We start from the raw sequence: 16,724 nt of genomic DNA, 5'->3' as shown, positions 1-16,724 counted from the left end.
GAAGGTGGCAGAAACTATTTTGAAAATGAAGGAATTATCTGAAAACAAAACGGATCTGCTTTTGTAAGCAAGCCCTAGCATTTTGTTATGCATGAAAAATATGAGGTGAAATTCCTTTACAATAGCGCTTACTCTTTCAAAAGGCATTTTCAGCTTAAATATCAAAAATAAAGGGAAACAGAAGACTTATTAACCCTCTTTGAAAAAACATATATGAATTGTGCCTTTATTTTTTGTATGTATTTATATTAAAAAATCTGTTTCAAATATGCAAAGCTGTAGGGGATCTAGGCAATTAAGAAAGATCTCGGACAAATCCAAAGTCACTTTACAATTAAACAATAACCTAGTAATCCACTCTCAAAACAGTTTCCTACCATTTCCTTTAAATTTCATAATAGAAAACTCAGCTATAAGTTTACAATGTCTGAACAAAGCTACAAGGAGTTACTTGTAACAAAGGTACGTTGGTCTGACAGCCAGATAGGATTTCTAATTGTGAAGTTTTGTCAACAATAAAATAATTTTGCAATTGAAAAGCTCAACGTTTTGCAGTGACAGCGTCCAAAAAGTAGCATAACCATTTGTAGGGAATAAAAGTAGAATCTGCCTTTATGAAGTCATCCACTAACTCAATTGAAAAACTGAGTCTTGGTCTGAAAACCTTAACCGTACTTAAAGAAGCAACAACACCGTTGCAAATATAAGTTAAAAAAATTGAAACACTATCACTTTAAACTTATGGCCACACTACTTGTTTGTTTTTAGCGATGCTATCCATCACTTCATCCATAACTGTATTCTCAACATTGACTTTCAGTAGTTTAATAACTACCACAGACAAGTAGACATACTGCTTGGTCAAAATCCTTTAGTCTTGACCAACACTGTCCAGAAATGTGAATGTGGTTCACACTTCTGCTTCATGACGCTTGGCCTCTCTGTAGCAACTCTCAGTGACCAAGTACACGTTATACTTCGTGATACTATTGAAAGCAGCAGCAGCAGAGTTGGAAACTCATGGGTAGATGCCCCTCTGAGTACTGTTACAGATAACTTTTTAAAATCCTCATCAGGTGATTGAGAAGACAGGCCATCTCATTATTTTGTTAGTAGTCAATTATAACTGCCGTTTTCCTTAACGATAACATTAATAGTATTGGAAAAGAAAATACAAAGGAGGGGAGTTTTAGTTTCAGTCAACTTATTTTAGCTAGAAGTTGTTTTCCACAAATATTCTTCTTTACTGAATATTTAAAACAAAATGGCTGGGTTTGAAGTTGTTTTTTTGTTTTTTTGTTTTTTTTTTTGTTTTTTTTTTTAAAAACGATCTTTGTTTACATAACAAAATTTTTCTTCCCTCCATTTTGCTTTTCTTTCACTTCTCCCCAAGTTCCTAGCTTTTTCAAGTTCTCAGCTTTATGGGGTGTAGAAATGTAAGCACTTCCTTCCTTGGGGGAAAGAGGAGTTCATTGCCTTGACAACAACATGATCCATTTTAAAACAACAAGAAAACCATAAAGTCACTCTTAAAACCACCTCTGTCAACATGTAATTTATTGGCAATCATTTTCAGGAAACTATTACAGCTAGTAGAAGAATAATTTCAAACACAATGCATTGTAAAAAACATGTCCTAATACATTAAATAACTCTTTGATAGTGATAAACATCCATCATTATGCTATGTTTAATTTACAGTGGAATAAAAGATATTGCAGTGAAGTCATTTTTTTTTTTTTCATAAAAATGCATGATAACCAGCAAGCTAGATTTCAAAACAAAGAAGAAAATCATGTTATCTGGAACATAACGTGCACAAACGTTTTTTAAAATGTGGGGCATCATCTGAAAAGCAATTAGTTAGAGTAATTGCTGTCATTTAGCAGCCTCGATTTAAGACCATCCTCACAGACAGTGCCATGCTTCAAGTTAACTTTCAGCAAGACTGAAGAAATGCCCTAACACTGTGAGTAAGGGAGCCACGCTCTAAGTGGGCTGCTGTGATGTTCCACTCCAACAAAATGTGTCTACACCATGGTCTGTGAGATATTTGTGTGTGTGTGTGTGTGTGTGTGTGTGTATATATATATATTTGTTGTTAAAAACAAAAACTATACATCAAAGTAAAATGACACATCTTGCCCTCATCTTTGGAATTGCTTTAGGTAGCATAAAGTTTGTGATTTATTTGTTTATTTATTTATTTATTAGTCATAACACATCTTGCTATCCAAACCACCCTTCATCTTTCCAGACACGACTTTCCCATCCAAAGCAAGTTATGTCCTTTTAAGCATCAAGTGAATTACATTATCATGTCTTAACGTATGGTAAGAACAAATGGGAAACATTCTTCTACTAGTAGAGAGACTGAAGTCTAACTGTCTGGTAGAAGATTACACCTCTCCTGGCAATATGTTTACAGCATTTAGAATTTCAGATTAGATGCCACCATTTTTTCTGCCAAGGACCATCTTCCTCCAGCAAGGCAGATGGCACATTCAAGCAACAGGATCCAAAGGTATTCGGCTCCCATTGCAAGGGAAAAAACAAAAGATGGGAAACAATGGCTTATTTATCTTTTGAACATCAGCTAGGAGTAACTTTTTACTGAGCTCGAGGCAAGCCTTGACAAGTGGAAATCTTCTATTTATTTTCGGTAGTTTCATTATTTTTTGGTACGTGATATTAAATAGCCAGAAAGAGATGCAGTCTCACAGCATCATCAACCCCACCGGTAAACATGAGAAAGGGAGGAAATTCAGGCCAGTTATCTGACACATTATATGGAAACAATTCTAGGGTTAATTTTGCTCCACCCTTCAGGCAGTATCCCCAGTTGCTAGCTATCCATTTAACATCACGAGAAACATGTACACAAATCATAAACCTGAAATGGCTGTCTTACTGTAGTTATAATGGTGTGACCAAAGGTCAAAAAGCCAAAGCATAACGTCTGCTTACATTCTCTAACCTCCATCATTTTAACATCACATTTTTCTTACGCCCTCATATCATATGACTGTAAGGCATTCCATTCGTGAGAGTACAAGTTAACTGCCTGGACAAAGTAGATAGGAATGACTCAAAAAAGCCATATCTTGTTTCTCCACAAGAGGAGAGTGGGGTGGCGGGGTGTGAGGAGTGGAAATTGAAAAAGGGTATTGGATGTTCTCTCCATTTTTGTTCTCACTGCTGTTGACTCACTGCTTCCATGTAGCCTACACTCTCTTGGCTGTAGGCAAAGGTGGGAAACCCAAGAGAAAAGAGAGGCGGTACATCTACTGATCCCTGGTACCTCAGCCTACATGACTTAAAACATGCCACACAACTCCTTTTGCACTTGCAACAAACTTTAATCGAGAAGCATATTAATCCTGTGAAACTCTAAAGCAGAAAAGAATTGCCAGTAGTGTTCTTCCCAAAATTTTAAGAATGAAAGCCATAAACATCCTTACTATTAACACCACATAGTGATGTACCACAGGCTTAAACACACCTTACGTTTCAGACATCTATTGCAAATGTTTTGAAGCATTGAGATCAAGGGCACGAAACAGATGCGAAGCATAAAAAACAAAGATACTCAGAAAGATTAAGGAAAAGGCAATCAAGGAGGAATGAAGAAGACATTAATTAAGATGGATAGGAGATGGAGGAAGCCAAAAACAACAGCCAAAATGGAAATCAGAAGACACAGCTGTAATTATAGTTTTGATCCAATACCACTTTAAATAGAACTGTTTAATTTCCTCACCTTCCCAAGGAAATGTACATACAGCATATTAGAAACACACAAAAAGTAAGCAATCAAGTAATAATGGTTTTTGGTAAGATGCGTGTACACATCTTTAAGGCATTCCCTTAAAGGCTCAAAGGACTCTTTTGCCTATTGATGGGGAAAAAAAAAAAAAAAAAGTATTTTATCAATATTCATTAGCCTCCTATTTTGAATGTATCTAAATGTATTTCGATTTCAACACCTAGTCAGATGCATAATTAGCCAAATGGCTTCTTCACTTGAACTGAATGTTAATTTCCAGATTTCCGATGGGATATGCAAACTGCTTTGAAGAATTGATGGGATGACTGTCATTTGAGTATTTATTTCTTTTTCACAGTATTTCGAAAAACCAATTCCTGAATCAGATCCAACCTTGCTCCTTCTAGAAAACACAAGCTCAATTTTTGTGAAATTCTCTTTGTCTGGCAAAACTACACATCGAATATCCTTCAAACTGTACAACTGAAGGCTGTCAAATTGTGATCGCTGGCATGAAGCATCCAAAAGGTTAGGTGCAGGATAAAAGTTACTGTTTTCCCTTAGGAGACCTATATGAGTAGTTGTAAGAACCAGAGATCTATACACATTCTGCTTAGCACAGTCTATTTTCACAGTGACATACAGCACTACTTGAATGTCAGCTAATGAAGGTTTAATATTTCCCATATTTTCATGGAGTAAGTAAGCCAGATCAGCTAATATAGTTCTGAATTTACAGGTCAAAAGTACTCCGTTTGATAGAACTAAGTCATTTACTTCTGACGTCCAGTCAAGTGACATCCGCATCAAATCATCTTTCAAGAGCTGATGATTTAAATAAACAGCATCCTCTGTTGTAGAAATCAAAATGCTCATTATGTCATGGCAAAGTCTTTGAGTGTAGTGCTTGTTATAAGTAAATATTGTGAGCAAATCATCTTCAGCAGAAAGAAGATTCACACTCTGTCCAGCAAAGCCAAGATGAATCTCCCTTATTGCGATGACTGGAACCTCATGAAATATTGACAAGGAACTCTGACAGATGTTTTCCTTGACTGATGAAACAACAACATATAAAACAGAGCTGAACAAAAGCAAGCAAGCAGGTTCTGGATCAGGATTTTTGCAATTGCCAACAGCAAGCCAATAGATACCTTTCAACTCCTCCATACTAATACAAATTTGAGGTAGGGCACGGGTCATAAATTCAAGCACTTTTCCCAGAGAACAGACCTGGAGTTTCAAAAAGACGTCAGAAAAATGCAGAAATGTCTGTCTTAACACAAGACTATTTTCCAGCTCTTCATTTTTACAACCACATACACATCCTCCAGTAGGCTTTCTCACATGGGCACCCGAGATTCCTGTGCTTCCACACATCATGACATTCTCTTGCACAGGGGATTGAAGCTGCACATTTTCAGTACGAGCTTTGGCGTCATCACTAGCGTGGGATACATCTTGATTCATATCAGACTTGAAGAATACATCTACTTGCAAGTTTCTTATAAGTGGCAGATGTTTTATTAATGATACTGCTTGTGCACATCTCTCGCTTTTGTCACACAAACTTCCCAACTCCTTAATTTGTTTAGGAACCAAGGTACTGTTGAGCAGCTGACTGCTGGTATCTTTGTAAAGGCAGGAAAGCTTACTGAAAACATATCCCAGACCATAGGCGCGTTCTGGTCTGACATCCAAATGAGAACCTATTGACGTGGAAGAGATCAAATCAGAGTTTTTTTCCTTTGGAAGCTGAGAACTACTAGACTGGTCTTCCATTGCCCGTTGCTCTGTTTTAAACGGTCTTTTTTCTTTACAAGTTCCAGAGTGTATATTAGACTGAGAAAAGACAAGGCATGATGAGCTGTTAAAACCAGCTTGCTCATTAGCACACATTAAGGATCCTAAAGGAGACAGCTGTTGAAAGTGGGAACAATCGGATTCAGCTCTTGAGCTGTCACAATCCTGAGAAGTAATTATTTTATTGTCAAAATGATTGAAATTTTCAAACTTGCAGAGTGAGTAAGCCACATTATTTAAGTCATGACTTGGTAAAGAAGTAGATAAAATGTTCTGATAAGGAACGTGCTTACTCTTTAAAGTATTACTTTCAGAGTGAGTTAAACTACTTTCAGTGTCACAGAGACAAGCAAAGCTCTCCTGTTCTGAATTACCCCTTTCATTCTCAAATGCCTTTTCTGATGTAAAGGGGGAGGAGATTCTTCCAAGCCTGGAAAAGAAATTCCACATCTCTGTATGTTCCTTCCGTCTGTTATGATCTGTTATTCCTGCGCTTTCTCCAAGCAACTCAGAAGCACATTTGTCATCTTTAGAAATAAATGGAAAGTCATAATGTGGCTGCCACTGCTGACTTTTCTGTTAAAAATGTCAAAAGAAGAAAACAAATGTCTTTAGAAGTCTTCTGATTTGAAAATTTCTTTAATTCAGATTTGATTTTGATTCCATTTGTACAATCATCCAAAATTTGTACGATTGCATAATCTCCCAAAATTAGAGAGAGAAAAATCAAACAAAACAGATTGAGGTCTGATTCAGGAATGGTTGATCTTCCCAGCCCACCACTGCTTTTCCTTTTTACAGTATCCATTTCACTTGGTTTATATCTGTTTTACTCAAAAAAAAAACAAAACACAGGGAAGTCAAAGGACAGTGCAGAAATGTATAAGACCTTTATTATTTTTCCACACATGCACAAAAAAGGAATCCTGTACCATCCAAGACTGCACAAAAACAAGCAACAGATAATGTCAAGACTCCAAGATAGTTTAAAAATAACAGTGGAGAAGTCCAAAAGAAAAAAAAATGTCCTAAGGAGAGGGGTTGCAGTCCTCCTCCTATTAAGGTTTAAATCCATAACACTATTTAGGAATTACTCCCTGAGTCAAGTAATTAACAACACTTCAAGCAAGTTAAGCAACCGAATACAGTGGGAGGGATCTAAACTCAGTTTAGGAAGGCATGTATTAATCCTTCATGACATTCAGGTAAATTTGCCCAGTGCTACTGCTATCATCACAACCATCCATACAGTAGCGAGTTTACCATGAGTCACAAAACGTGCAGTGGTATTCGGCATTCAAACAATCTCCTTATTAAATGCTTTTATCCTCTAAAAAATCAGGAAAGGGATACTGTTCCAAATAAAGATCGTGACAAAGCAAGGAAGAAACATCCACAACAATACACCTTTCAAATAAGGAAAAAGCTGTGCTCAACCTAAAAAAAAAAAACACTAATTGCAAGCTAGAAAAATAAATTGCTGTCTCTATTAGCCATTAATCTTGCTGTGAATTCAAAATTCTAATTGTGCAGCTAAACATTAAGAAATTTAATTACAGGGCATGCCATAATTTAAGGCAACCACTTCATTCTAACAAATTATGACCTACCTCATACTTCAGTTTGCGCTGAACAGTGCCATTATTAAGTCTCTCATTATCCTAAGAACAAAAAAGGTACAGGTGATTATTTAATAAAGTGCCTTTCTTGTGTAAGTTCATTTAAAGATATTTATAGGTAGAGATTTTATTTTTAATAGCTAAAAATAACTGTTTTCTTATATTTATTAAACCACTGGCATAGAAGTCGATCAAGCCAGTCCTCAGATGAATCAGATTATCAGTTTTTAAATGAACATTTGTTTCCAGTGTAAACGGTTACAGTTCTTATGACGGAAATTTTATCCATGTAGTTTAAAGGTATAAAATGAAAATCATGATTCCACCTGCAAGCTTCTTATTACCATTTACACAATCCTCATTGAAAAGAACTGGAATAGAACATGATACAGCCACTAGAAAATAAGAACAGCAAAATCTAAAACTGATAGCCCTGACTTATGGTCAAATCAACTATGGTTGATTTGATTTGATTTTTTTTTTTTTTTTTTTTTTTAAGTATGCGCAGGAAAACATGAGAATTATTGACCAACAATAAAATCAGTGGTTACACACAGTACACTGAAGGTCAGAATTTCCTACCAGTCACTGCTCACCTTAAAACTTTCTGTAGACCAGAACAGGGAATTATCATTATCCTCAGCTTTATGATGAATATTTTGGAGCCTTCGTTGCACTTCTTGTTCAATAAAGGCATTTATCCTATAAGACATAGCAAAGTATGAAGCAAATATATATACATATATATATGTATGTATATTCTTAGATAAAATTTAAGACAAGTGTTTCAGAGAGTCTTTTAACTTAGGAACCCTAAACACTGCACAAATATAAATTGTTAGGCTTAACATTAGACCATCTTTATCCCTCAAGGAACGTGGATTTTTGAGCAAGCGTTCATTTCACAGACAAAAGTTAACAAATTTGTTATCACAATTACAGAATTCAATGGGCCACAGGTTAAGCCACTGCTTTGCATGGAACTGTGTACAAGTAGCAGTGAAGGTAAGATGGATGAGGAAGAAGTAGAAGGCTGGGGTTGCATTTTTATTACTTAATGGATTGCTTTTATCAGTTTTGTAAGGTAGGCAACTTGAACTATCAAACTTTTGGTCTTCAAACAGAAAGAATGACCCAGGAGTTGGTATTAATGACTTCATGTATAAGTGTAAAAAGAACGAAGAGGAAAAATCATAGATTTTAAATAATAGTGGGCAATTGTCCTGTTAAAAAAGGCTTAATTATTTATTTTGTTGCTTTTAGTGTACATAAAGCAATACCATATAGACAAGTAACTGTAAACACAAACCAACTTAAATACACTTAAGTCTAGAAGTCACAAAACTCTATTGAAAAACAAACTGCACGGCAGCAACAGATAAGCCTGCTGGTTATTTAAAGTATAGCAAATTAATTTTATTTCCAGACTACTCTTTAGGTACAGTTAGAGAATTTAATTCCAGTTCAACCCTAGAAGAACAGAACTTTCAAAATATTTATTTTCATATCAAAAAGTTGCAGAAATCCAGGTTACCTACCTATCATCAACTAGTGGAGCACAGGGTGGCTGTGGCTTTGTTGGGCTGGTAGGGGAATTGGTATGGGACAGTCTCTCTTCTAATGTTCCATGATTTCCTTTCTGACCACCATCACCCTCATAAATTTTTTGCTTCAGCTGCTGAATTTCCTGGTCCAGGCTGCAAAGGTATCTTAAAATGTAATTCATGTTGTCTGTATTCAGGTACCATTGATTCCCATAGTTCTTAAAAGATGTGCAGTACTTACACTGAGAAACATGTTAAATCTTAACTATTAATATTTATGAAGATACGAGCATACTAATTGTTCTTTAAGCATATTTAGATAGGAAAATAGAGATGGCTCAAAAAACACGTTCCAACAGCAATGCTAGGCTAAATAAAACAACTTCATAATCCTCCAACACAAGTGGTATCTAAACTCAGCACATTCAATATTAATTCAGAAAGACTAAACTAATCTAATAGGATCATTTGAATAAAACTTTCCTCATTACAGAACTCTACCAATTACGTCAGTTACTTCGCTTCTAGGTCGAAGTAGATTAATAAATAGGGAAAAAAAATGAAATAACTCAAAATACAGTAGTACTAAAAACAACAACCCAAGACAACAATGTGGCAGAGCATATTTGTAAGAAAATCTTAAAACTGTGTACTATACATATAAATCATTATTTTTCAGCTACTCTTTTCTGCATATGTATTTCTGAAAATTTACCAACAAAATAAAAAGTCTAGTATTTATTTTACGTACGTTATAAATCACCTTTTGAAATGGAAACCTCCTCACTTTCTCTAACAAATAAATTTCGTATCAGCCAGGTTTGTGCACACAATAGAATATGTAAAATCAGATACAGCATTTTTGACCAAAAATGCCTGAGGCATCTGGTATAAAATAAGAAGCACTTCTTGCAATATTTATCATTTAGTCAAATTAAACTATATTATAACAAAGTAATCTGCAGAACAGCTTTCACTTATAATGTAGCTGAGATTAGATTAGTAACACAGTAATAATCTTCCTCATTTCCATTACAACTTTTGTCTCCAAAGGTAATTGTTTTCCTAGGGGTTACTCGAAAATTAAAGAGTAAAAGAATAGAAGTTCCTGCAGAAGGAGTGGAAAGCATGCAAAGTAGGGATTCGAACATTTTAACTGCAATTGCAAATATCAAAATTGAAGTACAATGCTACAACTACTGTATTCCTTCCTGGAGGTTAAAACTGAAAATTGAATAGTGAGTAAAAATGCTGTGGCTTCGGCAGGAGTAAAGCAGGCTGAGTTGTTACTTCATTTTTAGAGTACTTTCTGCAGCACAGCCAGAAGCCATCTGTTTCTTTTGATTAGCAGCAAAACAGTCTTGCATCCTGAGGGAAAGTGGATGGGAGATGGCTGATAGATATGGGGGAGTGTTTGCATCTATGGAAAATCAATTTGACCACAAAAATCACAATTATATTAAGGGAACATAGCTTATCTCTTCATTTGTAAACATCCTTCTATCAAAAGATATCATTTCCTACAGTTATAAGCTTATCCAGCTGTGTGATGCCTCTGCCAGTAAGTGCACTGAATTGCTCCTTGCGCCCTTTGAGCGATGCATCCCATCGCCTCAAAGATAGCTCTGAAGTTGCTTTGTGCTCATTCTACAGCCCCAAATTCCTGCCAATAAAGACAAAGTGCGGGTGCATAACTCCAGTATGAATTGGCTCCAGGTTATCATTTTGGGGGTCATCCCTGTAGGTGAAAGGATTTTGAGCCGGCATATTATGCCAACTGGAAAAACATTTTATCCAGTTATGATGGGCTTGGGCTCACAGAACATTTCAGATGGATATTGGATTTAAATATTTTTAGATAGCTAAGAGATTTGAACCTCTTTTTCTGAAGCACGCTCTTACCAAATATTATCTAGATAAATAATAAGCAGCACATACAGTTAATATGCTTGTCAGGGTCCAAGACATTATTTACTTGGAAGTATAAACTTGAACACTTGTGCACAAGTGTTATATAAATAGTCTGAAGTATTTAACATGTATCTTAAGATTTTCTTTTGCCACAACATTCATAGAAAGTTAGCTATCCGTGTGAGTGCATAAATGACACTCCGAACAAAATTATTCAGGCCCCTGGGCCTCTCTCTGAATGACTACAAAGTTTTATTCAGTTTGTGCAAGAGGTCTTTAAAGTTAACAACAACAAAATAAACAGACCTTTTCGCTTCTTTGGCATCTATTTCTAACATAATTTTTCTAGCTGACAACATATTTTTCCCACTTATTACACAAACCAGCAATATCTTGAGGGCTAGCTAAAAAGCTGTCTATTTTTGTGGAACCTCCAGTTGTTTATAGCTGGCTTTATTCAAGCGAGATGCTCAGTGCAGAAAACTAGATTACATGTTCTTCAAGACAATTATGAAAAATATAGGCAAATAGCCACAACAAGATGATAACTCAGTATTGAAAAAGCCTAACTGAAATCCACACAATGTAGCTTTACACGTGGAAAGAGTGACCTAAAGGTCAGTGTGAAAAAAGGAGCTATTATCTCCTGATTAACAGTTTAAAATAAACAAGATACAGAAGAGTTCATCAGTTTTGCTATAGGTAAGTGTATTTTTGGTGATTCTTCTCATCAAGCATCTGGTTTGAAGTGCTTCTGAAAGAAGAATCAGGTAATCACTGGAATATTAAAATAAAACAAATCTAATTCTACCTCAAGAAAAACAAAATCATTCTTTCACCAATAACAACAAGTTTTCAAGCTCTTGTGTTAGCAAATCAGACAACGCCTTTTTAAAATGCTAATTTTGCCCTTCTTCCAGACTGCACGGATTGAATCCACTAACCCCAGTGGATTTTTGCTCAGGCCAAAAATACAATAAATAATTCTTCCTCTCCTGTGAAGGAAGAACCCTCCTTACCTGAAAATTTTCCTTTGAGCCTTCTATACTTAGCACAAATACTAGGCTATAGTTCCAAATATCGTATGTGTAGCTGATAACATTGCTTCTGTATCTAAAAGGGTTTGTCATCACATAGGGCTGTATCGAAGCAGCTGTATATTTTCAAATATGTTTGAAAAACACCAACAAATTTTACACAGATATATGGCTAGTCTACTTTATTTAGCCCGAAAGCCAGTAACAAAACATTAAACATTACACTGGTTTACTTGGAATACCAGGAGTGTTCCACACATCATCAGCTGAGAGAGACAGTTCGCAATCTACCTTGACTATCAATCTCCAAATCTTGAACCAACAAATAGCTTGCTACCAATAAAGAAACAAAATGCTATACATTCATATTTTAATAAAAAGAAACTTGTAAAATAGCGCATGCATTTGTAAGGGCTGAGCATGGGGTTGGCTGAGCTTTCTAAATAGGTAAAAACAACTTAACTGAATGCTGTGATGGCTCATGCAAGTACTATACTGCAGGGGATGAGTTAAGTGTCCAAACAGAAATCAATGAGCAGGCAAGAATCTTTCAAAAAGCAATACGTAATGTCAATTTTGGGCAAACTACTTGAAACAATAAGAAACTCAAACAGTGGGACACAGAACAAGCTGCCCTCTCAAAATCTACGCCATAAAAATGATGTACTTTTTGTGAATCGCAGGTCCTAAAAACTGAAGCTATCAGAACACTTACCGTTCCCGGTCTTGTTCAAGGGCTTTTTGCTCAGCTTCTAGACTAGCCTGCAGACCTGCCTGCTCGCTGCAGCTGTTGTTCAAGGTAGCAAGCTTCTGTTTCTGCTCTTCAATTTCAAAGTCTATCGTAGAACGACGCTGCAAAGCAGAATGCCTCCTTTCTAACTTAGCGACAGCTTGTTCCAGCGCCTCCCTCTGCTGTTTTTCCCTTGATTCAAGGATTTCTTTTTCCTTCTTCCGAACTTTTTCTTCCTGCCGAGCTACATTGGCTGTGAATTCAAATGTTTCTTGAAGCTGCTGCAACTGATTTGTGCTAGCTCTATATTGTGCAAGCTGCTCTTCTTTTTCTTCTATTTCTTTCTCTATTTGATAGAGAGTATTATCTAATCCTAAGAAGCCTCTATCGAGGACTTCAGAAGCTCTTTGCTTTTCTTCCAGCAGTGCTGGCAAATGATTACTCTTCAGGTACTCAAGCTGCCGTACTTTAGATTGAAGCCTGTATTCCGCTGGCTTTATCTTGTCAAATTCGTCAGCCTTGAGTACAGCATCTGCAAAGTTTTCATCATCTTTCTTGAAACTTACACGTTCTTCCTGTGCAAACTTTAAGTGTTCTACAGCTCCTTTTTCATGTGCAATCTCCTTTTCTAGGTGATCAATTTGCTGAACTAAATCTTTTTCCAAAATAGTCAACTGTTCTAGTTGTTTTCTTTTAAACTCTATGAAACTATTCTGTGCTTTTTCTAACTCTTCACAGTTTTCATCACCTTCAGATCGGGCTTCCTTGACTTTCAAAAGAGATTCCCTGATATCTTCAAGATCTCTTTTCTCTTCTTCAAGTCGTTGTACATCCCCTCTCTTCAGGAGCTGTATCATGACCTGTTTTTCTCGAAGCTGTTCTTCTAGATGAGCCACAAGCATCACCTGCTCCCTTTCTTGTTCCTCAAGTCTCTTTTTTTCCGATTCCAGCTTAATGTACTGTTCATCCTTTTCCTTTTTAAGTTTTTCTAGTTCTCGGAAAATCTGCATTTTCTCTTCTTTTTCATTATGATTAAGTTCTTGTAGGCGCTGCAATTCCTCTTTGACACGGGCAAAAATTTCTTCCTGCTGCTTCTTCTTTTGAAGCTCTATCTCCTGTTGTTCCCGCAATCTCTCTTCTTCAAATTTTTCTTTTTCAGCCAGCAAATCCTTTAACCTGCTCTCAATGTGAACACTTCTGCGTTTCAGACTCTCTTCCTGTTTTCGAATTTGCAGCTGTACTATTTCTGTTTCTTTGCGCTGTGACTCTACTTCTTGTTGCATTCTTACAAGCTCTGCTTTGTCAGATCTTTGTTTCTCCTCCATTTCTTCTATTTGTTTCCTGCAGCAAGACATTTACAAGAAATATATCAAACTTTTATGTTTGTTTTATCCAAAAGACAATATATCACTTAGAAGTTAAAATGTTTTGGACAGAGATTTTGCAACCCATACCACAATTATATATATATATACATACATATATATATGTATATTGTATTGTATACATTATATACAATACAATATATATATATATAATTTTATATAATATTATATATATATATAATTTTGTTTTGCTGCTTGGAAGTAACTCAATCCTTGAGAAAATGGCACAGACTCATATAATTTATTTCAACATGTAATGTTGTGGATACATTAAATTCTAAGAAAACATGTTAGATAGCATTTATGTTGGTAGCATAACATTAGACTCTATTAGCTTTATCCAATCCAATAAGAATATTGTTAGAACACACAGGGCACAGTGAAAAATAACCGTATGTGTTTTTTACACATGCACACTTATTTGCATACAAACAAAAAGGACTTGGTGTGAAATTTGCCTCACCAAATTTGAGTCAACAGATGAATTGAAACAATGTCTTCTCTTTTTGCAAACCCAACTGATCTATTGATAAATGGGAATATAAGCTTAGGAACAGATGGAGTTGAAAGGCAAATTACTTTAAGACAAAGTATGGCCCGTGCAATAACTCTTTTAAAGGTTCTAAGGGAATCCAAGTGAGGAAAGACTGAGACTTGAAGATGCCACAATTACCCCTACAATACAATCACCTGGACTACAGCTTGTTTCTACGTGTATTCCTTGGTTAGTTTGGAAGAAGTTAAAATCTGATCGATTAAAACACAAATCAACTTCAATGTAATATGAATTCAAAGTCTATCAACATAACAAAGAGGATAAGATCAGTGATTCTACTGTATCATTTTCTGAAGGACATCTTCTAATTGCTCAGAGCTTGGGTGGGATTTGTGGTTATTTTTTGTTTGTTTTTTTTGCTTTTGTTTTGTATTTATTTTGAGTTTATTTAACTTGGTCCAACTATATAAAAACTCTTTCAAAATTGAGCAAGCAGTATAAAGTGGAGAAGGCAGAAAACGTCTTTCAGCTTATGAATCTAATCAATGCTGTGATCTGCAACAAGGTGAGATCTTTTACTTGTAAAATCTTAGCAGATATGATGAGTCAGAAAAATCAGCTTAGTTCTCCAGCTGATAACAATGCTTTATTTTTTGTTTTGAACTGATTGCTAAACGTCATTCTGATAAGTATTATTAGCATGCCCATACCATTGCAGAAGCAGAGTTCACAGATTAATCAAGATTCAATTCAAAAGTGACTGGAGTGTAAAAAAGATCCAGGTAAAGAGCCTCATTTGTCACCAAGTCCACAATGTTCTCTCCCTATATATACACATACACGTGTGTGTGTATACTTATATACATACATGTATACTTAAAGAGAATAACGTTACCTTTTACTTTCTAATTTTTCAAGCTCCTCTCGTTGTTGTCTCTCAAATTCTAGCCTGATTTAAGGAAAAAAAATAAAATAAAATCTTGAATATATATGAGCAAGATACACAATTATGTAATTCACAATGATTATTATAACAATGATGCAAATGAAAAGTTTTATGAAACTACTTTCTACAGTAAAAGAAAGTATTTCCTTCATTAGGGTTACAAATTAGGTATCATGCTGTCTGACACTTAAGTACAAACAAAAAAGTGAATGAATTTCTGGGGGAAAAGACTATTTAAAAAGTTAAGATAAACAAGACAAATGATTAGCATAGCCTCTGCAAGTTAACTACATGCGGACATGGCAATCAATACATAGGAATTGAATTTCTCTACCTTAAACAGATCGGTCCTTTTACAGGGAAAAGACTGCCATGGGAGGTAGGGGGAAACAGAGCAATCAGTTAAGAGAGGAATTGATAGCAAAAACATATTAGCAGTACAGACTATAGTAACATCACCAACAGTTTGTTTTATTAGAGGTTAAATCGGTTAGATTCATGGAACAGCAGTCCATCACATTACAATTCAAAGTAAAATTTAAGTAGTTATTCTTTCTAAACACGTTTTACAACTGCCAGTGATAGTTAATCGATGCTCATAATCCTATGGTTTATTAGCTTGGCCAATTCTGAGAAGGGAGTGAGCTACGGAACTATGCTACAGCATATGCCTGCAATTCTTCCTTTTCCTCCCAAGAAAAGAAGCATTACTTTGATGTGATCAGTGAGGCTGAAAAAAATTCATACTCCTGTGAAGTGAAACATTCACGAACAGAACACAATACAAGCCCATTTATCTAAAATATTTTGAGATTTTAATATGTTTAGCTTGATAAGGTTCTGAATAATTACAGGAGAGTATTTTCTGTCATTTTTAATATCAGCTCTTATTACGGTCATACAGAAGTCTCTTATTTTAATTTCCTTTGAAAGACTTGTATTCTTTAAGGCAATCTTCCAAAGGAAATGGTCTCTGTGCTTTTTTTAAGCATAAAGAATCTATATATGAGCTGAAGTACTCTACCAAATACACAAATTTTCAGTTATTTCAGAGCTGAAAAACAACTTAAGGAGTTTACAGGTGAGAGAAACGCTGAAAAAAATGCAAGACTGCACCACAAGCTAACTTCAATTATTTAAGGAACTGCACTTTAAGATGTCACAACTTCAATTGTGTAGGCATGTGTTTTAAATATAAGGTCTATTTAATATCTCTTTCTAAAATCATACAAATGTCTGAAAAGGAGTTATCATTGGAAACATGCAGAAAATACAACATTAATGTGATGTTTATAAAACAATTCAAGTAAACTTTGACTGCAAAGTGCTCAAGAAGCATCTTTCTAACCATTGGAATAGTGGAGAAACACTAATTTAAAAAAATCTATTTTTCCCCATTTTAGATTGTTACACACAACTCCAGATATTCAGAGCCTTCATATACATTTCTCATGAAGACCCCTTTACGTTAAGATCATGTCTAAAAC

At 35.4% G+C, this 16,724-nt stretch overlaps 1 protein-coding gene across 6 annotated transcripts in view; it reads right to left on the bottom strand.

The window, feature by feature from the left end:
• Window positions 1–16,724, bottom strand: part of KIF16B (kinesin family member 16B) — a 137,801-nt gene that overhangs the window by 46,912 nt on the left and 74,165 nt on the right. For 4 of the 6 annotated variants that reach the window (XM_032183981.1, XM_032183985.1, XM_032183987.1 and 1 more), the window contains exons 18-23: window positions 15,572–15,604; window positions 15,187–15,240; window positions 12,396–13,751; window positions 8,727–8,885; window positions 7,785–7,890; window positions 7,180–7,230 (exon numbers count right to left, since the gene is read on the bottom strand). In XM_032183981.1, the coding sequence (XP_032039872.1) occupies window positions 7,180–7,230; window positions 7,785–7,890; window positions 8,727–8,885; window positions 12,396–13,751; window positions 15,187–15,240; window positions 15,572–15,604 (1,759 nt within the window). Of the gene's footprint in view, window positions 1–5,491; window positions 6,394–7,179; window positions 7,231–7,784; window positions 7,891–8,726; window positions 8,886–12,395; window positions 13,752–15,186; window positions 15,241–15,571; window positions 15,605–16,724 lie in introns of those variants that run through there. The other 2 variants (XM_032183986.1, XM_032183983.1) reach the window with 2 other exon arrangements.

This window comes from Aythya fuligula, chromosome 3 (genome assembly GCF_009819795.1).
Source record: "Aythya fuligula isolate bAytFul2 chromosome 3, bAytFul2.pri, whole genome shotgun sequence".
NCBI lineage: Eukaryota > Metazoa > Chordata > Aves > Anseriformes > Anatidae > Aythya > Aythya fuligula.
The sequence above is the reverse complement of the archived record's forward strand: the minus strand, read 5'-3'. Positions and strand labels throughout refer to the sequence as shown.